Source organism: Coregonus lavaretus (genome assembly GCF_964263955.1).
Source record: "Coregonus lavaretus genome assembly, chromosome: 24".
NCBI lineage: Eukaryota > Metazoa > Chordata > Actinopteri > Salmoniformes > Salmonidae > Coregonus > Coregonus lavaretus.
Window position 1 is genome coordinate 18,687,273 of NC_140011.1, and position 26,470 is coordinate 18,713,742.

The window sequence follows — 26,470 nt, forward strand, 5'->3', positions numbered from 1 at the left end:
TCGCTCTGGATAAGAGCACCTGCTAAATATAACTAAAATGTAAATATAAGATGAGCCAGACACACTTGGAATTCCAACCTGCAACATCATCTTAGCTCTTTCAACTGAAAATGAGTAGAGGTGCCAACAAACAAATCCTAACAAGATGACGCAAACACAAAGCAACTTCATAAACATTCTTGAGAACCACTCAACCTACAGCTGTTTGAACTTAGGCTAGGCGACATTACTAGCATATTGCTTCTCCATGTGCTAACAACAAACAGGGCTGGAATCAGAAACAACATATCTGAATGGTTGGACTCTCGAAGTCTCTATAGGGGGTTAGGTTATCTATTCTAGCCAACCAAGGTTGTTTACCTCTAGCTCAAGTACAACCCCCTGTTCACAACCCAATCTGGGTCCATTATCTGTTCTGATGTTGACTCTGCCCGTCAAGGGTGGTAAAGACGGAGCGATTTCTCTCGGCAGGTTGATTCCTGACATGGTGTTGAGGGAATTGGAGCTCAGTGTGTGCGAACTGAGTGGGCCCCATAGACTGGAGAATCAAAGCAGACAGGAAAAAATAGACACTCGTCCCCCTGCCAAGTTCACAACGAGGAGAAGGTGTGTGGGAAGACACGCCCCATCCAGGTGGCCTTGATTCTCCTCTACAACGAGGAGAAGGTGTGTGGGAAGACACGCCCCATCCAGCTGGTCTTGATTCTCCTCTTTTCCCCTCGCCTCCACACGGTCTGTCTCTTCTATACATCTTCTGGGAGTGAATTGCTTTTGCTCTCTCCTGGACTCACTCTTTCACATTTTCTCTATTCATACAACTCCCTCTAGATGCCTCTTTATAATCTCTGTATGGGTCTCTCCTGCTCTGGCTCACACCACTTCTATCCACCCCCTCCCTGTCCCCTCAGTCATGTCTCCCACTCAGCTTGGAGTGGGTGCTTGTGGCTTGTGTTGTCTAGGCTATCTCCAGCCTTATTCCCTGTTAGTGCCTGCTGTACTTCACCAATGACCCCTACCTCATTATATCTCCTACTAAACACCAGGGTTGGGGTCGATTCCATTTCAATTCCGGTCAATTCAGAAAGTAAACCAAACCCCCATTCCAATTCCTAATTGAAAAGCATTGAAGAAAATGTGAATTTCAGTGTACTTCCTGAATTGAGTAGAATTTTAATGGAATTGACCCCAACTTCTCTAGCCCCTTCCCTCAGCTTTTTACCAAAACAGTGGCGGTGAATACGCTTTGTTATTGTTTCAACTGCTTATTGCACTGTGAGTAACTTTATAAGGTGATTACTGTATGAAAAATTTATGCACTCACTAACTGTAAGTCGCTCTGGATAAGAGCGTCTGCTAAATGATTTTTTAAAAATATACATATGTTTTTTCTATTGCGTGACGCAGCAACAACATTTTAAATCATTGGCTTGTGCCACCAACTGAAAAGGTTAGTGGCCCCAGTGCTACCAGGGGAAAACATTAGTCTGGAGCCCTGATTCTTGTGTGTTAATCTTTTGAAGAAGAAAGACATTTCCAGAACATGACGTGGAACCCTTGGGAATCTTCCTCCATCATTCGTTACCAAGTAACAATATCAAACAGGGGCCAGTTTCAACAGATCACAGAGAATAAAGGAAATCAGACCCAACAACGAATTGCCCCCTCATTATTTTCAGAGCAGAGCACTGTACCCTCCCCTGGTGACTAAACTAAACTGTATTGTGCAACATTGTGGGAATGTTCTGTGCAACCTATGTGAATATCACAAGAATATTCTTGCGACATCCCAGACAACTCCCATAACTTAATGAAATGTTCAGGGAACCATTAAATAACTTAGACCAGGTGTTCTGTCAACATTATAGGAACGTCCTGTGCAACCTAACTTAAATATTGTATGAATGGCATCACAACAGAGTATATTTTGTGTTTTGGGAACCTCTCTCTTGTAATGTACCTACACTGTTCCACAATAGCCTGATTTAGCTTAAGGAGAGAAGAGAAACTTGGTGAGAAGTGACCCAAGATGTAGGCTTAGCTAGCCCACTGTGTTCAAACTACCTTTTATATTTCACCTTTATTTAACCAGGTAAGCCAGTTGAGAACAAGTTCTCATTTACAACTGCGACCTGGCCAAGATAAAGCAAAGCAGTGCGGTAAAAACAACAACAACACAGAGTTACATATGGAATAAACAAAACGTACAGTCAATAACACAATAGAAAATCTATATACAGTGTGTGCAAATGTAGTAAGTTATGGAGGTAAGGCAATAAATAGGCCATAGTGCAAAAATAATTACAATTATAATTTAGTATTAACACTGGAGTGATAGATGTGCAGAAGATGATGTGCAAATAGAGATACTGGGGTGCAAATGAGCAAAATAAATAACAATGTAAATAATATGGGGATGAGGTAGTTGGGTGGGCTAATTACAGATGGGCTGTGTACAGGTGCAGTGATCGGTAAGCTGCTCTGACAACTGATGCTTAAAGATAGTGAGGGAGATAAGTGTCTCCAGCTTCAGAGATTTTTGCAGTTCGTTCCAGTCATTTGCAGCAGAGAACTGGAAGGAATGACGACCAAAGGATGTGTTGGCTTTGGGGATGACCAGTGAGATATACCAGCTGGAACGCATACTACGGGTAGGTGTTGCTATGGTGACCAATGAGCTAAGATAAGGCGGGGATTTGCCTAGAAGTGATTTATAGATGACCTGGAGCCAGTGGGTTTGGCTACGAATATGTAGTGAGGGCCAGCCAACAAGAGGGTACAGGTCACAATGGTGGGTAGTATATGGGGCTTTAGTGACAAAATGGATGGCACTGTGACAGACTACATCCAATTTGCTGAGTAGAGTGTTGGAAGCTATATTGTAAATGACATCGCCGAAGTCAAGGATCGGTAGGATAGTCAGTTTTACGAGGGCATGTTTAGCAGCATGAGTGAAGGAGGCTGTGTTGCGAAATAGGAAGCCGATTCTAGATTTAACTTTGGATTGGAGATGCTTAATGTGAGTCTGGAAGGAGAGTTTACAGTCTAACCAGACACCTAGGTATTTGTAGTTGTCCACATATTCTAAGTTAGACCCGCCGAGAATAGTGATTCTAGTCGGGCAGGCGGGTGCAAGCAGTGTTCGATTGAAGAGCATGCATTTAGTTTTACTAGCATTTAAGAGCAGTTGGAGGCCACGGAAGGAGTGTTGTATGGCATTGAAGCTCGTTTGGAGGTTTGTTAACACAGTGTCCAATGAAGGGCCAGATGTATACAAAATGGTGTCGTCTGCGTAGAGGTGGATCTGAGTCACCAGCAGCAAGAACGACATCATTGATATACACAGAGAATAGAGTCAGCCCGAGAATTGAACCCTGTGGCACCCCCATAGAGACTGCCAGAGGTCCAGATAACAGGCCCTCCGATTTGACACATTGAACTGAGAAGTAGTTGGTGAACCAGGCGAGGCAGTCATTTGAGAAACCAAGGCTATTTAGTCTGCCAATAAGAATGCGGTGGTTGACAGAGTCGAAAGCCTTGGCCAGGTCAATGAAGACGGCTGCACAGTACTGTCTTTAATCGATTGGGCAAGTTGCAGCGGAGGGTGCAGAGCTGGTGGCCGGGGTAGCCAGGTGGAAAGCATGGCCAGCCGTAGCAAAATGCTTGTTGAAATGTTCGATTCTCGTAGATGGATGGTGATCTCAGATGGATGGTGAGAAACGGCTCAAGACCCATTTCCACTTGCTTGAGATGCTAATGCACACACAGTCAGTGATTTAGATATTCACACACAAGTAGTAAGACTACTTATTAATACATTGTCACTTTTTGTCAAGGCAGCTAAAATGGAGTCATTGCCAGGCAAAGACAGACAACTTACTTCCTTGCTCCTAGAGATCTGAGACTAAGGCCATTAAACGTCTGTGATCCTTCATTACAGTGGATCGCTGAAGAAGCAGCTTCCTTCCAGCCCTGGAAACAAACAGATGCTGCTCTGAGGGCAACAACACAGGGCCATCTGGAGCAGAGGAGTATTCTAAGCATCATTACAGATCAACCCTGGCACTGATCTGAGCCTGTGAATGGCAAGATGAGTCTCCTCTCTCTCAAGCAGACTACAGCTGATGTACTGTACTATTTATGGAGAGGCCTCAATGGGACTGAGGGTGCCCATTATTAGGCCTATTTGGTATATATTTGACCAATCAGAGATGCTAGAAGCATGCACGTGTAAAGTTTGGTATCACGATGATTTCACTGTAGCTGCCATGACTTGTCGATATGGTCAGTCATCAATTGAATGGGAAGTAATTTGCATCAATGTCAATGTTTTTCTACAAACCCACAATTATTATCGTCGGTAACCAGATATTTCATTCCGAAGAAGATGATTCCGATAGCCTATACGTTACACACACACACAAACATAGGACCCCAGTCGACTGACGGGCTGGGCCCGTCAGTTAGCACATCAAAACAATCAGTAGACGCAAACTAAGGTTAATTCCATGACATTTCTTAGATAATGTAAATCCAGCTTGCAGGCTAAAATGTAAATGACCGGATAGAGAATGTCCTGGGCGCAAGACAAGAGCGATGGATAATGAAAAGGCATACACACTCAGAACATCAAAGGAATCATGCAAGGTTCACATTCATAACAGATTACAGAAAACTAGCAAGTTACAGCATAAAAGATGTATAGCTAGCTAGGTTGCTAACCTAAACGAAGATTAGTGGAAGCGACGCTCGCTCTTTGCAAAAACAATCCCTCGACCACAAACATTACGCATGGTAGAAATAACATTACCATCTAATCGTTGCTCAAAAACGTACCTTGTCAAGTGCAAATATGAACTAAGGGTGTTCCGTGTGCTAATCCCTGACTCTGATGTATAAAATAGCGTTGATGTTGCTGATAAAATATCTAGCTATATGAAGAAACTGAACGAAGCAACGTGATAGGTGGCGAGCATCCTCTGACTGACCAATACAGCTGGGCAGACACCGTGTAGCCAGCTGGTGAAACGCTGTGGGTGGTGGGCGCTCTCAAACAGTTTTATTATTTACCCCTGAATATTCACAACAGGAAAAATAGCTATTCAGCCCTAATTGTCGGAGCATAGCTAAAACAAACTTTGCATGGCTTTGGCCTTTCTTGGCATAGAAGCATAATGTAGCCTTGATTCATTTTGGCTCCACCATGTGGTATAACAACTATATAATGTGACGACCCAGAAAGCCAGGTAAAGTGGGAAAACGCTAACTGTATAGTTCGACTTTAATCAAAAAGCAGTTGCATTGTACATCACAATAACTCAAGAGTCCACACACACGAACAGGCATGAAGGCCCGACAAAGCCTCTTCCCCCTCAAAATGTTCTATAGCTGCACCATTGAGAGCATCTTGACTGGCTGCGTCACTGATTGGTATGGCAACTGCTCGGCCTCTGAACACAAGCCACTACAGAGGGCAGTGCATACAGCCCAGTACCTTTATACAAGGCAGTGTCAGAGGAAGGACCTACAAATTGTCAGGCGCCAGCCACCCAAGTCATATACTGTTCGCTCAGCAAGGCTGAACCAACAGGACCCTGAACAGCTTCTACCCCCCCATAAGACTGCTAAATAGTTAACCTATCTGCATTGACCCTTCACATACACTGCTGCTACTGTTGATTAGCAATCCTGTTGCCTAGTTACTTAATTCCTACCTATATGCACATATCTACCTCAATTACCTTGTACCCCTGCACAGCGACTCAGTACTGGTAAGTTATCATTACTAATTGTGTACTTATTCCTCATGTTATCTTTCTATTAACTCAACATTTCTCTGCATTGTTGAAAATGGCCCATAAATAAGCATTTCACTGTTTGTCCAGACCTGTTCACAAAGCACATGACAATAATTTGATTGAGACCAAAGGCACTTCAAATACAAATTGACACAGGGGAACTGGCAATTTATTTAAAAAATAACCTTATTTCTTTTTTTTAAAGAAAAAAAAGTCAAAAACACAGTTCTTGCAAAATGTAAAAGGCTAGCAAAACAATTAGATCAAATAGTGTACACAATTCTAAAGAAAAAATAACTGTACAATGCAATAATTTTAAATTAACCATTGCAGATACTATCGCCTCTTCTGGAAAATGTTTCCTCTTCCCATTCCTCCACCACGACCCCGTCCTCTTGCAGCCACTGCAGAAAAAATAAAAAAATTAAATACTTAGAGTGCAAATTCTCCATAGGTGCATGTAGAAGCAGCAGCACTCACCCTGAGCTTTGAGAATGGCTGCCTTCCCCCTTCCTGCTCCAGAGCCCTGGTTCTTGTTTTTCATGCTCTTTAACATAGGGGCATTCTTTAACATGTCCGGTAGGATCAGGAAGCGAATCTTGCTGCCCCGGATATAGACCTGCTCCAGTTGGGCTACACGCCCATCCCGATGAGTCACAGTGATATTGGCCATCTGAAAGGAAGCTATATACACTTACTACACAACTCTGTAAAAGGGACAAACAAATCCCTCCTATACCGATGAGCTCACAAATATCCCCTAAAACAAGTTATTTTGTCTGAACCCTAAAGGCAGTCTGAAGACCTACCTGGCAGTTCATGTTGTCCTCAGCCTCAATGAGCTTTCCCCTGTACACTTCACCAGTGTTGGTCTCACAGGTCACAATGTGACCCTCTGCTTCATGCAGAACTTTGATGGGCACGCCAATGGACATATTTGCAAGGGTCCTGTAGAAACAGAGACAAGGTACAGACTCGTCTGCAGAAAATAATTGGCACCATCACAATAAAAAAAGGTATAAAAGAGACACCACATTTGGTTTGCGTAAAATGAAGAGATTAGCCTACCATAAATAAAGTGCTTGATTTGCTCTGCCTCACCCCTGGTTGTGCTGTGCTGAGCCAGAGTCCTGCCCCCCCCCCCCCTTCCATACACTGCCCCACTTTCACCTTTTATCTGGAAAACCAACCCCTACAGTCCATGCACTCACCTGGCTGACCCAGTTCAAGGTTGGTCTCCACTGTTAACAATGATACGCCTGGCCTATTGTTCAAACGAGGTGCACTGAACTTGTACTTGGCCAACCAGAGGATGTACTCCCCTCTTGAGGTTCTTCGCAATTGTATTGTCACCTGGCCTGGCTTACAATTACTGTGACAATGGTATTCAATTCTCTGTACGCCTAGTTATTTAGTCCTGCATTTGGAGCTCGAAGCCTAAGATTTTTCACTGTACCCTGCAATCACACCTGCAACCCTGTACATTTGACTATTAAACACTGAATCTGAGCATGACCTTATATTTTGGCCTATATTGTAAACAAAGTAACAAACCTTTTCAATTCTACTGAAAAGAGAAGTGAGTTTCAGTACCAATATTGATAGTTACTTCCACATCATTTCTGAGCCAGGTAAATAAAAATAGGATTTTCAAACAGCCAAACGTAGTTAGTTAGCTATAGGCTACTCATCTGTTGGTCTAAGCATGCTGGCAAGGGCGGGTGTGTTGGCCTCACTGGATAACGTTAGTAGAAGCAATCTAGCAACTAACGCAACCGGTAACTACCTACAGCAAACATTCAAAATTGGTTTAAATGTAGTATTTTGTTTACCGTAATTTCAACTGCAACGAAGTTGTTCTTTCTTGATTTCTGCGGTCTTTCAAGTGTCTCAAACGTACGAATGAATTAACCAGCAGCGAGAGTATTTTGTTCGTTTTCCGACTACCCAGAATGCAACTGGAGAAAGGAAGAAAAACAAAGTGCTTCCGGTTAAAACATAAAGTGATGCCTCGTGGGACTTGTTGTCTTTCTTGATATACCTAATTTCTTTGAATACAGAGGATCCTAGTGTAAAAAAAAAATGTGTTTAGAGAAACGTGTTTAAACAAATTAAATATACGCACAATGTGACATCGATTTTTTTCATTTTCATTCTGATCTGATCGAGCTCCTGAGTGGCGCAGTGGTCTAAGGCACTGCATCGCAGTGCTAACTGTGCCACTAGAGATCCAGGCTCTGTCGCAGCGGCCGCGACCGGGAGACTCATGGGCGGCGTCCAGGGTAGGGGAGGGAATGGCCGGCAGGGATGTAGCTCAGTTGATAGAGCATGGCGTTTGCAACGCCAGGGTTGTGGGTTCGATTCCCTCGGGGGGCCAGTATAAAAAGATATGTATTCACTAACTGTAAGTCGCTCTGGATAAGAGCGTCTGCTAAATGACTAAAATGTAAATGTAAATCTGCTATGATTCAACCGGTGGTGTAAAGTACTTAAGTAAAAATACTTGAAAGTATTACTTAATTGTATTATATTTACTTTTGATACACAAGTATATTTAAAAGCAAATACTTTTACTCAAGTAGTATTTTACTGGGTGACTTTTACTTGAGTCATTTTCTATTAAGGTATCTTTACTTTTACTCAAGTATGAGATTTGGGTACTTTTTCCACCACTGGATTCAACAGTGGTGTACAATCCTGTAGTACACTGATACTGACAGAAGGGAGCAGCATTGAGAGGGTACATTGCTTAGAATAAGTTACAGTTGCCGACATTACTTCATCCATTGGCAGCCAGGGTCATGGCAATGTTTATCACACCAGCTCCCCCTGTTTACCCCCCCCCCCCCCGTGAGACATATTTGTTTCCTTACCCTGTAAGCAGTCTATGCATAAGGTATGACAGCAATCCATTTACATTTTAGTCATTTAGCAGCTTTTATTTTTCATACTGGCTCCCCGTGGGAATCAAACCCACAACCCTGGCATTGCAAACACCATGCTCTACCAACTGAGCTACATCCCTGCCGGCCAGTCCCTCCCCTACCAATTGTGCAGTCCCTCCCGGTCGCGGCCGGCTACGACAGAGCCTGGATTCAAACCAGGATCTCTAGAGGCACAGCTAGCACTGCTATGCAGTGCCTTAGACCACTGCACCACTCGGGAGATCCATACATTGGTTTTGTTGTCCACTGTTTCAAATGCTAACTTTTTAGCATGTGTGGATGGCACTGTGACAGACTACATCCAATTTGCTGAGTAGAGTGTAGGAGGCTATTTTGTAAATGACATCGCCGAAGTCAAGGATCGGTAGGATAGTCAGTTTTACGAGGGCATGTTTAGCAGCATGAGTGAAGGAGGCTTTGTTGCGAAATAGGAAGCCGATTCTAGATTTAACTTTGGATTGGAGATGCTTATCATGTGTGGCACAAATCCAATACAAGTCAATAGTACCTATGTTAGCAATTTCACGCATCATGTCCAAATCATCCTAAAGTATCTCAAAATTGATTGTGTAACTCAATGATGTTACTTATAGATTATTTGGATATGAACCGCGAAAATGCTAATATAGGCACCATTGACTTACAATGGATTTGTGCCACAAATGTTAAAAAGTAAGCATATGAAACACTGGCCAAGTAAACAAAACCGAAGCATGAGTTGCTGTCATACCTTGTCCATTAACTGCTTACATGGTAAGGAAATCAAATGTAATTTTGGTGAACTATCCCTTTAACATTGAGGGGGAGGTCACCCAATAGTAGGAATAGCACCATCTAGTGGCCAGAACCTGGTAATATCAGGATGTAGGATGGGACAAAAACCTACATTTTAGTAATTTAGCAGACACTCTTATCCAGAGCAACTTACAGTTAGTGAGTGCATACATTATTTTTTATACTGGCACCCCGTGGGAATCGAACCCACAACCCTGGCGTTGCAAATGCCATGTTCTACCAACTGAGCTACATGCCGGCCATTCCCTCCCCTACCCTGGGCCAATTGTGCGCCGCCCCATGGGTCTCCCGGTCGCAGCCAGCTACGACAGAGCCTGGATTCAAACCAGGACCTCTAGTGGCACAGCGATGCAGTGCCTTAGACCACTGCGCCACTCGGGAGACCTAACAACTTTAATGACTAATTTTTCTGAACAGTTTTAAAAAACATCAAATTCACTCAGTATACATTACATAGGATAGGAAACAATATTCCAAGCCGCAGCTCAATACTACTAGTCTGACATGGAGAACTGATACTATATACTCATTGTTAGGGTGGGATTGGTGTGGGGTGTGGGGTGTCCATGGGTCGCTTTTGACAATTTCCTTGGATTCCTCATGTCTTACCCATGGTTAGAAAACAGTTTGGTCCAAATCAAATGTTAGGTACTATATTTGTTATATTAATCCTATAAATTAAAATGGCCAATTTGGGTGCAATCAATTAGCTTAATTTCTCAGATATCAAATTATATTTCAACAAAATAATGCTGCAGGAATGCTAATCTTATCTGTTTCTAACTACAGAAATGATTTCAGAACAATCTGAGATGGTGAGTGTCATGGCTTGCTGAAATGACATGAAATGACTCCCGAGTGGCGCAGTGGTCTAAGGCTGTGCCACTAGAGGCTTCGAGTCCAGGCTCTGTCGCAGCTGGCCGCAACCGGGAGACCCATGGGCGGCGCACAATTGGTCCAGCGTTGTCCAAGGTAGGGGAGGGTTTGTCCGGCAGGGCTGTGGGTTCATTTCCCACAGGGGGCCAGTATGAAAAAAATAAACATATGCATTCACTAACTGTAAGTCGCTCTGGATAAGAGTGTCTGCTAAATGACTAAAATGTAAATGACCCAACAGTAAGTTGAGACCCCGACTGAGTAAAAAAAAACGTATTAATTTTGGAGGGTTGGGGGCCCCCTAGCAGCTGGGGGCCCTAAGCGACAGCTTATGTCGCCTATGCATGGGACCGGCCCTGCTCTCAGCTTCAGACCAAAACTCAATTTAAGCTTCAAATAAACCTGCCAGGGACCCTGATCTACACATTTCTCTGTTCATCTGTTACCTTAAATGCACACTTATTTAGTTAGTGCCAATAGCCTAGAGACATGCATCAGAGGGTACATGTCCTCTCTTTCCTATTTACAGTATTAGCATCAAGGCCATCACATCTCCTTTGACAGTATGTGTGGAGAGAATTGTGCAGAGACACGTGTAACGGTTTGTGATGGCATGTTTACAAACCAATAACCATAGTGATAATCAGGTAGGCTAATTATGTCCCAACCAATTTGTATAGTCTATGATGGCACCCACCAGACAAATGTTGTATACTATTGCCAGGCTCCCTGTATGTTACATTTACCATATTACTCGCTGTAAACGTAACCCACTTGAATGAGCCATTGTTTTCTTGCAGGACATCATGGCGCCAAGGCCTCCACTTGAAACCTTTCTTTCTTTTACCATGCTTACTCTACGATTGATTATGTCATTCAGAAGGCAAAAACATACCACAGGGATTGATTAGGGATTTTATGATGGTTACAGTAATGACTGTAGGTTATAGAGCTCATTTTCATATTTCCTTTATCTCATGTTTATCACAGTAACACAACACAAAACATTTGTAAGAGAAATTTGCTCATGTCCACCTTGCATTTTCATTCACTGCATAATGTTATGATGGACGCTCAATAAAATATGCAATGATGCAATGATGGACGCTCAATAAAATATGCAATGCATATATTTTTTAACTAAGTTGGGAGTACTTATGGAGAGAATTCGTCCTCCATATCATGCAATTGCGCTGTGGAGAAAATGCTGTTTGATGTAGGTCTTTCCCACAGTGGAGGAGCTTTTTAATGAGGAAAGGGAACGCGTAATGGCACAATAAAAGACATCATCAAATGCACCTTCATTATTTCCATTGCATTAGGCCCAGTGACTGGCGTCAGCAAGTACTCTGTAAACACAGTCACACAAGTTGGTGAGCGTGTGAGTGTATGTGTGCGTGTGTGGGGAGGTTAAAGGTGTGCCCACTTTTATTTGAGCAGTGAGATAAAATCCTGTGTGTTTCTTTGTTTTGCCTTGTTGGCAATGCTTGTAGGGGGATCTGGCTCTGAAATAATATTATTACTTTTATCATGTTACTCAATAGATTTGTATCAGGTGACTGGTACTTTTGACCAGGTTATCGATTTTACATCCTCATACGTTTAGTAGATATACACAGAGTATATTTGGCTGTGAGATAAGCAAGACTCATTGTTCCAGAGGCTATATATGGTGGCTACATGGAACTATACATTTTCCCCCTTTTCACTTCTGCAGTGATTTACTGTTCAATCAGATGCAGTGTCATAGCTTTCAATAGAAATTACTAGACTTCTACAATCTTAGAAAAAAAGGTGCTATCTAGAACCTAATAGAGTTATAGCGGCTGTCCCCATAGGATAACCCTTTGAATAACCCTTTTTTTTGGTTCCAGGTAGAACCGTTTTGGGTTTATGTAGAACCGGTTCCAGTAGAACCGGTTCTACATAAAAAAGGGTTTATGTAGAACCCTTTTTGTTTCCAGGTAGAACCCTTTTGGGTTTATGTAGAACCGGTTCTACATAAACCCAAAAGGGTTCTACCTGGAAACAAAACGGGTTCTACCTGGAAACAAAAATAGTTCTATGGGGACAGGCGAAGAACCCTTTTGGAACCCTTTTTTCTAAGAGTGTAGAGCATCATCACATTCTAGTGATATGTGACTTGCTGTATGTTATACTCTCCCCACCAGGACTCACTTTAAAAAAACAACACACAGTGATAATAGAGCTTATTTTGGACTTTTAATAATCTGACAAGTAATCACACAAGGGACCAGCATTTGAAAACATGATATGTCACAATTGGAGGAATACTTCATTGCAAAAGGGAGAGCATAAAGTCTCACACTGACATACAGTAGTTACATTACCTCAGTAGTGGTTGGCCAGCAATACCGAATATTGAGTCATACAGTATTGCACAGTGGCCAGGGTCAATATGGTTTCGGTCATAATCTGTCAGCATACGACAGGTGTTCAGTAGACGAGTACATTCATTTATAATGTCATACATTTTCAATTCTGAAAGACTGTTAGCCTACAGTAAAGAGCCTCAGAGATAATGTATACAAAATGTGTCCACCAATAACAGTTATGTGATAAGTAAACAAGAACAACAGACATAATCATTTGAAGAAAGAAAAAAGCTCAATGGCTGGGCGTAATTTAATACCAGTTTGTTGTTGCCCTTTAAGGCTAAGAAGTCTCCCTTCTAAAAAAAAGAAAAGCTATTTCTAGTCAGTGCAAACATTTCCAATATTTGGGTAGAATTTATTTTACAGTTGAAGGGAACATGCTTTTAGCCTGGTCCCTCATTTCTCCCCCTCCTAGTTGATGATGTACGTTGGGGTATCAGTAACTTGTCCATCATGGGGATAACTATGTCATGACACCTCAGTGAGTTCTACTGTGTGGTTAGGGCTGGTTAGTGTGGGGGACAGAGGCCTGATGTGCACAAAGGATATGTTCCCACTGTCCTTCACCTCCATCAACTCTGTTGTAGTCTCAACCCCACTTTGGACCTCACATCCCATGTTGCATTGCTGCTGCTTGGGAGACACTGGGGCATCCCCTTTGTGGTGTTCGTTTTTGATGGAGCTGATTGGTGAAGGGTCTGACCGTGGTGGTGACCACTGGCAGGAGGCAGAGTAAGCCTCTTTCCCAGCTCTATGGGTCTCTATGGAGGACCGAGTGGGGCTGAGTTTGGGGCAGGGCTCCAGGGCATAACTGTTCACCATGGTGCCACACAAGCTGTCCACCATGCTGATGCGAGTAGAGGCACGCATGATACTGCTGCTGCCACCCAGCCCTCTGCCACCCCCTCCCCCAGCTCGATGCCCCTCCTGGTGCCCCAAAATGTGCTGTTGCAGGATCCTGCGGAAGGTGTGGCGGAACTCCCGGATGCGGTATGCGTAGATGAAGGGGTTGACCACGGAATTGGCGTGGGACAGGATGATGGAGATGTTCATCACCCAGATGTGCGGGCGACCACAGTCCTGGCAGAATAGGTTGAAGCAGTTGATGATGTGCAGGGGCAGCCAGCAGAGGGCAAACAGCCCCACGATGATGGCCAGAGACTTGGCTGCGTGGACCTCCTTCTGCAGGGTGGAGCGGGACGATGTGGATGACGAGCCTGCCCCAGGGGCGTGCATGTGAGCCAGCTTCAGGTCCATCAGTCTCAGCTGGCGTCGCGCTGCCATGAAGATGCGGGCGTAGATGGCCAGCATGGCCAGCAGGGGCACCAGCACACAGCCAAAGAAGTTGAAGTAGACCATGTAGTCCAGGGTGACCACACCCTCGAACAGGCACTCTGTCATGCCCTTGGGGCACGAGCTGCTGTTGGTGACATTGACACCAATGTTCCAGCCCAGCATGGGCGTGAGGCCGATGCCCACAGAGAGAACCCAGCACACTGCGATGATGCCCTTCGCTCTCCCAGCCGTCACAAGACTGTTATACCTAAAGGATCACATGAAAACACGAGAGGAATTAAGATAGCCATTTTATATTGTTACATGACACAGAAATGTTCCTTTATTCAAGCCCAGACATTCCCAGTCAAACTCAATAACAAAGCATGTTCACCTTTCCTGGACCCAACCAATGACTTCTACTTCCTGTAATCAGAGAGCTTAAAGAATGTATGGGACAGGCTTAAGAGGATAAAAATCCTTTATCCCGAGAACATACTAGTATCTGCATATATAGCAGTAACCTCTTGGGAAATTAGTCCATTGTTTGACAGACTCGACCAGTCCTGCCATACTAGGAGATGGAGCAGTGGATATCACCATATGTAGACTTAATAAAGCATTTCCTACCTGTATTGTGATTTAGGGAACATTGCACAAAAGCTTATCTATACTCTGATGTAACCCTTCTTGGCTTTGCTTGTTTCTGCCTCAGACATTAGACAAATGGAAATCAGTGTTGTCGTCATTAACAAAGTATCAGGCTATTATCAAGTTTAGCTGTCTGTATTCTTCCATTGGCCATGTCTAAACCAGAGTTCATAATGTACAACAGGGTGGAAATCTCAAAGGGCAGCGCCACAGGCACAGCACCCTGTTGTTTGTGGTTATGGGGGTGGCGATATTTAAGACCAACCAAAAGCTGGTTTTAGCGGTAACACAGTTGGTTATGGAATTAATTTTGACAACGGAAACAGCCTATCCAGCTGTGACGCACACTGGGCATATGCGTATGGAACAGTAGCCTAATGTGCTTTTGGTGCCTGTATACTTCGTATTTAGAAACATAAAAACGAAAGTTTTTTCCCATTTCGTTTTATTTGATTAGAATCCAAGCAAAGCCTCCCCCTCTCAATTAAGGCTTTTCTTTGTCTGCCCAATGCAATAGCGAAGTAGTCAAGACTGTCTATAAAGGGTTTGGCTCCTGAGACCGCTTGGAAATAAATCTTAATCACCAAAGCTTTATTAAAATATAAAGTTTGAGAGGAGTAAAACAGTGAGCTGACATTCCCTTTTTATCTATGCATTGTAGGCAAGCCCACATTATTTTAGCCATGCCGGTCCCGTTTTGGATGTGCATAAAAACCTCCATAGTCTGCGTTGTTATAATATTATATGCCCACGGGGAGAAATTATGGTGCCTGTAAGTGTGACATAGCCTATTTAAAACAAGTTGTTGTTTAGTTAATTTATTTATATTTTTATAGAATGGCAGGAAATAACCCTTAACCCTTAACATATGTTCAAAGTTACATATTTGTCCCTTATGCAAGCTTGAGTGCCTTATTAACCTAACATTACATAGCATCCTAATAAACTAGCTATCTAGACTTTTATTGCGGGCAATTTGTTGCAGTTAATGTTCCTAATGACTGGTGTTGAGCAGATAACAGGCAGGATTATCTACCTGCCATCACACCCTGACTGAGAGCTGGAAAACAGAAAAACACAAAGCTCTCTCTCTCTCTCTCTCTCTCTCTCTGTGTAAACCAAATAGTGCCAGAAGCACTCTTGACAGGCTCTGGGTTCAGCGACCGTAAAACGTTTTTGTCACATTCTCTCTCAAAGATAAAGTACTTTTAGTCCTAACTTGGCTGTTAGTCAACATTGTAGGGTCATTGCAGTTGTAAAGGACTTCATGCTGCTTGCTTAGCGAGAACCGCTTCCTACTGATTCAGCTCATACGGAGGCTCCAACCCAGGACTTCTGCCTTGTAAACACACGTGACAACCCTCCTGAAGCGCCCAGTTACACCACTGAAAAACTAGCTATTCGGCAGCGCAAGTGGAGACAAAATTCAGGCTGAGGAGTGAGTTTGACAGATCCCCATCTGCTACACAGTCACAGACCGGTATAGAATTGAAGAGGCACATGGGACATTCCACATACAACACATAAAGACATAACAAATAAAGACAACAAATAATTGTCAAAATTATCAACTCATCTAACCCTACTTGACAACCACATAAATATAGTTTATTCCTCACAGACAAAAACAGTTATTGTTATCTATAAACAATCTCCATTTTGCTATTAAAGGAAAGACTCAAAAGACTATAAATGTACATTTAATTGTAAGGAAATGAACTATTTTCCCTACATTCTTTGGGGAAACTGACTATACATTTAAGAGGAGGGATGACAATGCTCTGGTGTCCACCTCCGTCACACTGACGGAGAGGCTACGTGAGCGTATGCACGTTTCTGCTAGGGGGATCCAGGGCTGTTTAAGGTGAGAACACAGGCCTGTCTATCGATACAGTGCCTGGGCCTGCCACCTCACCGCTCTCCCTTTGTGTTGATTTACCAGGATGATAATGATCAAAGCCTTTAGCCGTTTTAATCCTTCCAACAACACACAAACACTAACCCAATGAAGCCTGTGGAGACATTTACCTCAGTCTGCCCTAATCGAATAACCTCGCTATAATTCAATGTGTTTTGATACACAAATGCATTTTGTTGTGCGTCACTTAGATCACAGCCAAGCTCTAACAGGCCAGAGGATCTGCCTTTGGTGTTCTGTAAATAAAACAACATATTAAACATCGATGATACCTGTTTATGTTTCATACTCAGCCCAGTCCCCAAACAACCCCCCCCCCCCCCCCCCCCCCCCACCTCCCCCCACACACTCCCCTCCCTCTCCTCCCCTGCTAAGGGCATCACCTGAGGGGACTCTTGATGGCGATGTAGCGGTCCACAGCGATGGCCAGCAGGCTGAAGATGGAGCTCTGGGTGAGCACCAGCACGAAGCAGGCGATGAACAGGCAGCCATAGAAGTTGGCGCAGAAGCCCGTGCTGATGGTGATGGCGAAGGGGATGGCCAGCAAGCCCACAGCGATATCTGCCACCGCCAGGGACACCACAAAGTAGTTGGTGATGCTCTGCAAGGTGCTGTTGAGGCACACGGCCCAGCAGACCAGTAGGTTACCGGTCACGGCCAGACAGGCTATGACCAGCTCCAGGGCGATGTAGACCAGGGAGGCATTGTTCAGCATGGTGGGGCCGGGGGCACGTTGAAGGTCACAGCCAGAGTCCGCGTCAGGTAGCAGGGAAGGGGCCTCCTCGTCTCTACACGCATCGCTACACGTGCAGACACTCCCCCTCCACCAGCAAGCCTATCCCTTTAATTATTAGCAGGCCCCACCACCACTAACCACTTCCTGTTTATATACCCGATGCCCAGGAAATGGTCCCACTGCCAACTACAGAGCAAATGAAGAAGTGAGTTCAGGTTCACTCTAATGTATTGTCACTCTACAGAAGGTTGTTTGGTTCTCTCCTTCTTCCACTTCTTCTGTCCAATCGTGCTTTCTGTTGCTAACCTCAGCAACCTCCTCAGGGGCTGGACACTGGGAGGGGCCGGAGTGTTGCCATTGCCAACCCACTGTCACATGAAGATCAGTGTCCTGCGGAGACAGAAAAAGAGAGAGGAGAGAGAGAGAGTGTGAGAGAGAGAGAGCGAGAGAGAAAACAATTACAAGTCCCTGTACAAGCAGGCTGCAGGTCAACCAGCACACACCAGGTCACAACAGCAATCTGTCTTCCAAAGCCAGCATTCTGGTTTCCACACAGGCCAAAGCAGACAGTCCAACAATACAGATTTTAATTTAGGACAGCTTCCCTCCCCCAAAAAGCTCACACATCATCTTTCTTTTCTATTCTCCAAGATTTATGACAAGAGCATATCTGTATGAATTATAGCAACACAGCTAGTACTATTATTAGAACAGATATTTAGAGCAGTGTTTCTATTGTAATCATTAACATGGCTGTACTTATTCTATTCAAGGTGTGGTCGTCTTCTCCAAAGCATTTACTATAGTCCGTCAGGTCATCCTAAATCTAAAGCAATTGGTAGCCTGGCAGGTAGGAGCGTTGGGCCAATAACTGAATGGTTACTGGATCGAATCCCCAAGGTCAAAATCTGTAGTTCTGCCCCTGGGCGCTGATGTTGATTAAGGCAGCCCCCCGCACTGCTCTGATTCAGAGAGGTTGGGTTAAATGCAGAAGATACATTCAGTTGTACAACTGACTAGGTATCCCCCTTTCCTTCCTGTTGCCAGTACAAACCCCTTAACAAAGAGAGATTTAAATGTGGGCTAGTCTATTGAGTTGAATTGGTTCCACAGACCCAGGGGAGCAAGGACAGTGCCAGCTATTACTGCGTATCAGCCTCACTTCAATAGCCTTATACAAACCTTGATGATTGAGGTCAGGAAAATTGTACAATATTTCAAAAGAACAGTTCTGAACGAATATACACCTCTGGATCTGTATAAATGGATATTACCACTTGAATGTTCAGTATAATGACAGAACAGTAGACAGAGGGAAAGTATGACGTGGTTTGAGAGGAAGCATTCCTAATGTGAAAACACTGCTGTTCCCTTGCTGATAATATGCAGGGGTCTGTTTCTTTCTTCTGTTTATAGTAAGTAGCTAGTTGTTATCAGTCCCTCTTGGCTATCCTCTTGGATATCCTTTTGGATATCAACCCTCTTGGGAACCCTCTTGGCTATCAAGTTTAGACAAAGAATAGACAGCTCGTTCCCCTGGAACCCACGGAACTCTGTGTTGGCAGCCATGTCTGAGAACGTGGCAGAGCGAATACCTCAAAAAAATTGCCTTCAATCAGAGAGACAAGGTGACTGCTCTTTAATCCTGGCCCAGAGGGTCAAAGAGGCCATCTGTTACCCCTCACCCCCTCCCTCACCCTGCAACCCCCAGAGCCCATCTGGAGTGATATCAGGACAGTGGAATCTAGGGAGAGGGGGGCAAAGGGTCGTAATAGGGGTGCTGGTCCGGGAAATAATTCCTCGAGAGTAGGTTAGTGGGCAGACAGACAAGCAGATCATGGAAGCTGATAAATGGAAGCTGACATTTCCACAACCTGGTCTTTTCAACTACAATGACACATCATAACATGGGCTCTTCCTGCTGAAGTGGACTAAGGGCAATTAGTGGGGTTTGAAGGCAAAGTGCATGTCCTACACCTTCCTAATATTGAGTTGCACCCCCTTTTACCCTCAGAACAGCCTCAATTCATCAGGGCATGGACTCTACAAGGTGTTGAAAGCGTTCAACAGAGATGCTGGCCCATGTTTACTCCAATGCTTCCCACAGTTGTGTCAAGTTGGCTGAATGTCCTTTGGGTGGACCGTTCTTGATACACATGGGAAACAGTTGAGAGTGAAAAACCCAGCAGCGTTGCAGTTCTTGACACAAATTGGTGCGCCTGGCACCTACTACCATACCCCGTTCAAAGGCACTTAAATATTTTGTCTTGCCCATTCACCCTCTGAATGGCACACATACACAATCCATGTGTGTTGTCATGTGTTGCTGCCATGCTATGTTGTTGTCTTAGCTCTCTCTTTATGTAGTGTTGTGGTGTCTCTCTTGTCGTGATGTGTGTTTTGTCCTATATTTTAATGGTATTTTTAATCCCAGCCCCCATCCCCGCAGGAGGCCTTTTGCCTCTTGGTAGGCCATCATTGTAAATAAGAATTTGTTCTTAACTGACTTGCCTAGTTAAATAAAGGTTAAATAAAATAAAATGTCATAATTGTCTCAAGGCTTAAGTCTCCTCCCCTTCATCTACACTGATTGAAGTGGATTTAACAAGTGACATCAATAAGGGATAATAGCCTTCACCTGGATTCACCTGGTCACTCTATGTCATGATAAGAGTAGGTGTGCATAATGTTTTGTACATACATATTTAGGCAACATGACAGACATTTATCCACATACACTATATATACAAAGGTATGTTGACACCCCTTCAAATTAGTGGATTCGGCTATTTCAGCCACTCCCGTTGCTGACAGGTGTATTAAATCAAGCACACAGCCATGCAATCTCCATAGACAAACATTGGCAGTAGAATCGCCTTACTGAAGAGCTCAGTGACCTTCAACGTGGCACCGTCATAGGATGCCACCTTTCCAACAAGTCAGTTTGTCAAATTTCTGCCCTGCTAGAGCTGCCCCGGTCAACTGTAAGTGCAGTTATTGTGAAGTGGAAACGTCTAGGAGCAACAACGGCTCAGCCACAAAGTGGTAGGCCACACAAGCTCACAGAATGGGACCGCTGAGTGCTGAAGTGCGTAGCTCGTAAAAATCTTCTGTCCTCGGTTGCAACACTCAATACCGAGTTCCAAACTGCCTCTGGAAGCAACGTCAGCACAATAACTGTTTGTTGGGAGCTTCATGAAATGGGTTTCCATGGCCAAGCAGCAGCACACAAGCCTAAGATCACCATGCGCAATGTCAAGCGTCGGCTGGAGTGGTGTAAAGCTCACCGCCATTGGACTCTGGAGCAGTGGAAACATGTTCTCTGCAGTGATTAATCACGCTTCACCATCTGGCAGTCCGACGGACGAACCTGGGTTTGGTGGCAGGAATAAGCTATGTGCCTGGCTTCACTGGCTTTACGTGGATCATTAATGTGTTATATGATAAAGGTGATGCAGGAATTTAAATGGGGCTACTTTTCTCAGTTTGTTTGCTTGTACACTCTTAGAAAAAATGGTTCCAAAAGGGTTATTCGGCTGTCCCCATATGATAACCTTTTTTGGTTCCAGGTAGAACCCTTTTTGGTTCCAGGTAGAACCCTTTTGGGTTGAATGTAGAACCCTCTGTGGAAAGTTTTTTTTTTTTACATGAAACCCAAAAGGATTCTACCTGGAACCAAAAAGGGTTCTTCAAAGGGTTCTCCTTTGTGGACAGCCGAAGAACTCTTTTAGGTTCTACATAACACCTTTTTTCTAAGCGTGCACATATGTGTACTGTAATCTATGAGTCAGTGTACAATGTATAGTGTGTAAGCCAGCATTAATGTGTGTGTGTGTGTGTGTGTGCGTGCATGTGTGCGCCTTGAAGGATGTGATAAGCTTTGCACATTCTTTGGAAGGACTGTATTGCAGACCTGTCAATCAAAGGACCAGTTGTGGAGAAGACCACCACAGACAAGAGTGAAAACTAATAACAGGAATGTTGCTGTTGGCCATACCACTATGTGAATTGTTGATGTAAGGAGAATTAGGGCTTGACTACATCTATGTCTTGAAATGCAGACACAGATAGCAATAGAGACATAAACACAGCTCAAAGCCAAGGAAACTATGCCAGGTTAATTTATGGTTGATGTAACAGTGAGGGTAATTTATGGTTGATGTAACAGAGAGCTTGCAGTGGAATAGGTCTTTGAGGTTGTAATCTAGAGTGGAGACTACATAGCCCAAAACAAGTGACCAATCAGCATCTGCACTATATCCAGGTGATGCTGATTATATTCATTCTCAGTATAAAGTTTTCCAATATGTTTACATAATCAACTTATTTCTATATTGATACTTAGCAGGGTTGGGGTCAATTCTGGAAGACTGCAAGGAGTAGGTCTGTTGATTAAGTCAGTATACTATAGGTAGTAATTGCGTTATGAAGCTTATTGTAGCCCTATTTTCTTTCAGTTTCAATTTTGATGACTAATTTAATGAGGGAACAAGTGAATTAAATCACCAAAACTATTGTGTATAAACCGAAATAAATGGACACAAAAAGAAACTCGAACATTTCACAATTTAGACACTTATGTTTCACCTTAATTAAATTAAGAGCCACTTTGAGATTTGGGACATTTGGATCCTTTTCGACCAATAGTTATTCCGATTACCCTTAATGATTAACCATACAGTGAGAGTAAAAAATAAAAACAATACTTGCCTTTTTGTCTTGTTATGTCATACAGTGACACAAATACACAAAATATGTTCAAGCCTTCTCTCCATAGGTTACAAGCGTATTCATAGTCTTCACATAATCCATGCTTTTTCCAAATGTTAAAGTTTGTGTATAGGAAGATATGACTGTAAATTATGTAGATGTTCAGCCTGTTGGAGAGGTTTCGGTCTTGATGCGCTCAGAAGCTAGAACAGGAAAACGCGGTTTTATGCTCTGATCAATGCGTGCGCCGTTCTGAAGACATGCAAAACATTACTTTCTTCCAGGTCGTTAAGAGGAGGTGGGATTTAGGTAGCTCAACTATGTGTGTGTGTGATGTAACTATTGGTCTGTTATGATTGTGCATTTGCTTCAGAATAGCTGTACCTGGATCAGTTTCAATGATGAGCAGATTACATTGATACATGTTGAGGTTTATCGTGGCTGAAAAGCATTGCAATTGGGATAAACGTCAATCCCCATTCTACTAATCTGTTGCTAAAATTAGACCATGGTAAAATCTATTAATTGTTACTGTACAACCGGCATATGACCACTAATCTATCTAATAGTACAAACCTGGCATATGACCACTAATCTACCCCTTTACCATGGCAGGGTTAATCTATAACAGTTGTGGGGTACCAGCTCACTGAGGTCCAGAGATCAATCAATCGATCAATTTCTTTATTTGTCACATGCTTCGTAAACAACAGGTGTAGACTAACAGAGAAATGTTTACTTATGGGCCATTCCCAACAATGCAGAAGAAAAAAAGATAAAGAATAGAAAAAGAATAACACGAGGAATAAATACACAATTAGCAACACAATTTGGCTATATACACGGGGTACCAGTACCAAACCCATGAGGTAATTGAGGTAGATACTGTATGTACATACACTATCGTTCAAAAGTTTGGGGTCACTTAGAAATGTCCTTGTTTTCCATGAAAACATACATGAAATACATTTGAATAGGGAATATAGCAAAATGAATAGGAAATGTAGTCATTGAAATAATGATTTTTAATTGAAATAATAATTGTGTCCTTCAAACTTTGCTTTTGTCAAAGAATACTCAATTTGCAGCAATTACAGCCTTGCAGACCTTTGGCATTCTAGTTGTCAATTTGTTGAGGTAATCTGAAGAGATTTCACCCCATGCTTCCAGAAGCACCTCCCACAAATTGGATTGGCTTGATGGGCACTTCTTATGTACCTTAAAGTCAAGCTGCTCCCACAACAGCTCAATAGGGTTGAGATCCGGTGACTGTGCTGGCCACTCAATTATAGACAGAATACCAGCTGACTGCTTCTTCCCTAAATAGTTATTGTATAGTTTGGAGCTGTGCTTTGGGCCATTGTCCTGTTGTAGGAGGAAATTGGCTCCAATCAAGTGCTGTCCACTGGCTATGGCATGGCGTTGTAAAATGGAGTGATAGCCTTCCTTCTTCAAGATCCCTTTTACCCTGTACAAATATCCCACTTTACCACCACCAAAGCACCCCCAGACCATCACATTGCCTCCACCATGCTTGACAGATGGCATCAAGCACTCCTCCAGCATCTTTTCATTTGGTCTGCGTCTCACAAATGTTCTTCTTTGTGATCCGAACACCTCAAACTTCGATTAGTCTGTCCAAAACACTTTTTTCCAATCTTCCTCTGTCCAGTGTCTGTGTTCTTTTGCCCATCTTAATCTTTTATATTTATTGGCCAGTCTGAGATATGGCTTTTTCTTTGCAACTATGCCTAGAAGGTCAACATCCCGGAGTCGCCTCTTCACTGTTGACGTTGAGACTGGTGTTTTGTGGGTCCTATTTAATGAAGCTGCCAGTTGAGGACCTGTGAGGCGTCTGTTTCTCAAACTAGACACTGTAATGTATTTGTCCTCTTGCTCAGTTGTGCACCGGGGCCTCCCACTCCTCTTTCTATTCTGGTTAGAGCCAGTTTGCGCTGTTCTGTGAAGGGAGTAGTACACAGCGTTGTACGAGATCTTCAGTTTCTTGGCAATTTCTCGCATGGAATAGCCTCCATTTCTCAGAACAAGAATAGACTGACGTTTCTGGCAATTTTGAGCCTGTAATCGAACCCACAATTGCTGATGCTCCAGATCTCAACTAGACTAAAGAAAGCTAGTTTTATTGCTTCTTTAATCAGCACAACAGTTTTCAGCTGTGCTAACATAATTGCAAAAGGGTTTTCTAATGATCAATTAGCCTTTTAAAATGATAAACTTGGATTAGCAAACACAACGTGCCATTGGAACACAAGACTGATGGTTGCTGATAATGGGCCTCTGTATGCCTATGTAGATATTCCATTGAAAATCAGCCGTTTCCAGCTACAATAGCCATTTACAACATTAACAATGTCTACACTGTATTTCTGATGAATTTGATGTTATTTTAATGGACAAAAAATTTGCTTTTCTTTTGAAAACAAGGACATTTCTAAGTGACCCCAAACTTTTGAACGGTAGTGTATAGGTAGGGATAAAGTGACTAGGCAACACGATAGATAATAAACAGTAGGCCTAACAGCAGCGTATGTGAAGAGTCAAAAGAGTTGGTGCAAAAAGGGTCAATTCAGATAGTCCAGGTAGCTATTAGTTAACTATTGAACTAACTATTTAGCAGTCTTATGGCTTGGGGGTAGAAGCTGTGCAGGGTCCTGTTGGTTCCAGACTTGGTGCATCAGTACTGCTTGCCGTGTGGTAGCAGAGAGAACGGTCTATGACTTGGGTGGCAATGCTGTTCATTGACTACAGCTCAGCATTTAACACCATAGAAGCTCATCACTAAACTAAGGACCCTGGGATTAAACACCTCCCTCTGCAACTGGATCTTGGTTGGGCCGCCCCCAGGCAGGGATTCATTGACCCATGTAGGTGTTCCTTTTGTCCAGGTGGGAAAGGGCAGTGTGCAATGCAATAGAGATTGCGTAATCTGTGTATCTGTTGGGGCGTTATGCAAATCGGAGTGGGTCCAGGGTGTCTGGGATGATGGTGTTGACGTGAGCCATGACCAGACTTTCAAAGCATGTCATGGCTACAGCTGTAGTCATTTAGACAGGTTACCTTGGCGTTCTTGGGTGGCGCAGTGGTCTAAGGCACTGCATCGCAGTGCTAACTGTGCCACTAGATCCTGGTTCGAATCCAGGCTCTGTCGCAGCCGGCCGTGACCGGGAGACTCATGGGCGGCGCACAATTGGCCCAGCGTCGTCCAGGGTAGGGGAGGGAATGGCCGGCAGGGATGTAGCTCAGTTGATAGAGCATGGCGTTTGCAACGCCAGGGTTGTGGGTTCGATTCCCACGGGGGGACAGTATAAAAAAATATATATATGTATTCGCTAACTGTAAGTCGCTCTGGATAAGAGCGTCTGCTAAATGACTAAAATGTAAAATGTGGTCTCAGTGGTGTGTATTAATGGATGCCAAGGGAAGCCAGGCTTCCCCAAAACATTAACCAAGATATTAAAAAAATGTTTTCATAATTTTCCTTAAATTCGCAAGAGGCTGATTGTATCTCACCGGAGAAAGCATTCGAGCGAGCGAAACAGCGCCCCTCTATCTCTGTATGTGTAGGCCATCTATCTGATGCTGTCTGGTCATAAAGAGTATGACATTGTTGCCGCCCATAGCATTGAATGCAAGGGAAGCCAGCGAGCATTTTGCCTCCCTTGATAAAAAAAAGTATAAAAGAATAGCCAATCAGTGTTGAGCTAAACTGAGTGAGCTCAACTGTGAATGGTCCTAGCACACCAAAGAAAAATGTTAAGGGAAGCCAGTTTGGATTTGGCTTCTCTCCTATCACATCGAATCAAGAGAAATACTTCATTGACAGAAACAACTTGAATTGTTGCATCTCGTTGTGTTGTTGTCCTCTGGTGGCTAGCTAGCTAAAATTGGCCCTTTCCTAAATTAGCCATGGAGATAGGGATTTGGACTTGTGGTTTTACTTAATTCTCCGTACCGGCCAATGATTATAACAGCGATTCTGATCCAACCATAAATTCATACATTGTGCCCCTGGACTGAGAGGATGAAAGTTCAATATGTAGCTAGATGTAAGGCTAATGTTAACTAGCTAATGTTGCCCATGAAAGGAAGTTAGGCTGGCGAGCAAGGATTTTAGCCAGGAAGCCTAGGACAACAAAAAATAAAAGTGTGTACTGTATGACAGAGTCATAGACTGTTTCATCAACATGAAAGAGAGGCGGATGGCATTCTCTATAAGTAGGGTGAGTCAACATGTTTTTTCTACTTGCATGAACATACGCACGCACGCACTCACTCACACACACAAATCGACTCCTGTGGTGGGCCGGGCGCATGCACGCTGACACAGTCGCCAGTTGTATGGCGTTTCCTCC

The 26,470-nt window shown here is 43.5% G+C and overlaps 2 protein-coding genes across 2 annotated transcripts; both read right to left on the minus strand.

Annotated features, from left to right (window-relative positions):
* Nucleotides 1–5,942: 5,942 nt before the first annotated feature.
* On the minus strand, nt 5,943–7,749 carry LOC311099561 (small nuclear ribonucleoprotein Sm D3). The gene is made up of 4 exons (XM_084140259.1): nt 7,628–7,749; nt 6,605–6,743; nt 6,276–6,468; nt 5,943–6,199 (listed from the first exon to the last, which is right to left on the minus strand). Exons 2-4 carry the CDS (start codon nt 6,728–6,730, stop codon nt 6,132–6,134), a joined length of 387 nt encoding a protein of 128 aa, XP_083996385.1. The 5' UTR covers nt 6,731–6,743; nt 7,628–7,749; the 3' UTR covers nt 5,943–6,131.
* Nucleotides 7,750–12,615: 4,866 nt separating this feature from the next.
* LOC311100156 (adenosine receptor A2b-like) lies at nt 12,616–22,357 on the minus strand. Its single transcript, XM_084140940.1, has 3 exons — nt 22,098–22,357; nt 17,035–17,777; nt 12,616–14,350 (listed from the first exon to the last, which is right to left on the minus strand). The coding sequence occupies exons 2-3, from the start codon at nt 17,364–17,366 to the stop codon at nt 13,276–13,278; spliced, it is 1,407 nt and encodes a 468-aa protein (XP_083997066.1). The 5' UTR covers nt 17,367–17,777; nt 22,098–22,357; the 3' UTR covers nt 12,616–13,275.
* Between the last annotated feature and the right edge of the window lie 4,113 nt (nt 22,358–26,470).

Coding starts and splice junctions, on each gene's coding strand:
- LOC311100156 (XM_084140940.1), bottom strand. CDS start 17,366: ATGCTGAACAATGCCTCCCTGGTCTACATCGCCCTGGAGCTGGTCATA. Junction 14,351..17,034: donor GCCATCAAGAGTCCCCTCAG/GTGATGCCCTTA, acceptor GTGATCCTTTAG/GTATAACAGTCTTGTGACGG.
- LOC311099561 (XM_084140259.1), bottom strand. CDS start 6,730: ATGTCCATTGGCGTGCCCATCAAAGTTCTGCATGAAGCAGAGGGTCAC. Junction 6,469..6,604: donor AGGACAACATGAACTGCCAG/GTAGGTCTTCAG, acceptor GCTTCCTTTCAG/ATGGCCAATATCACTGTGAC. Junction 6,200..6,275: donor AGCCATTCTCAAAGCTCAGG/GTGAGTGCTGCT, acceptor TTTTTTCTGCAG/TGGCTGCAAGAGGACGGGGT.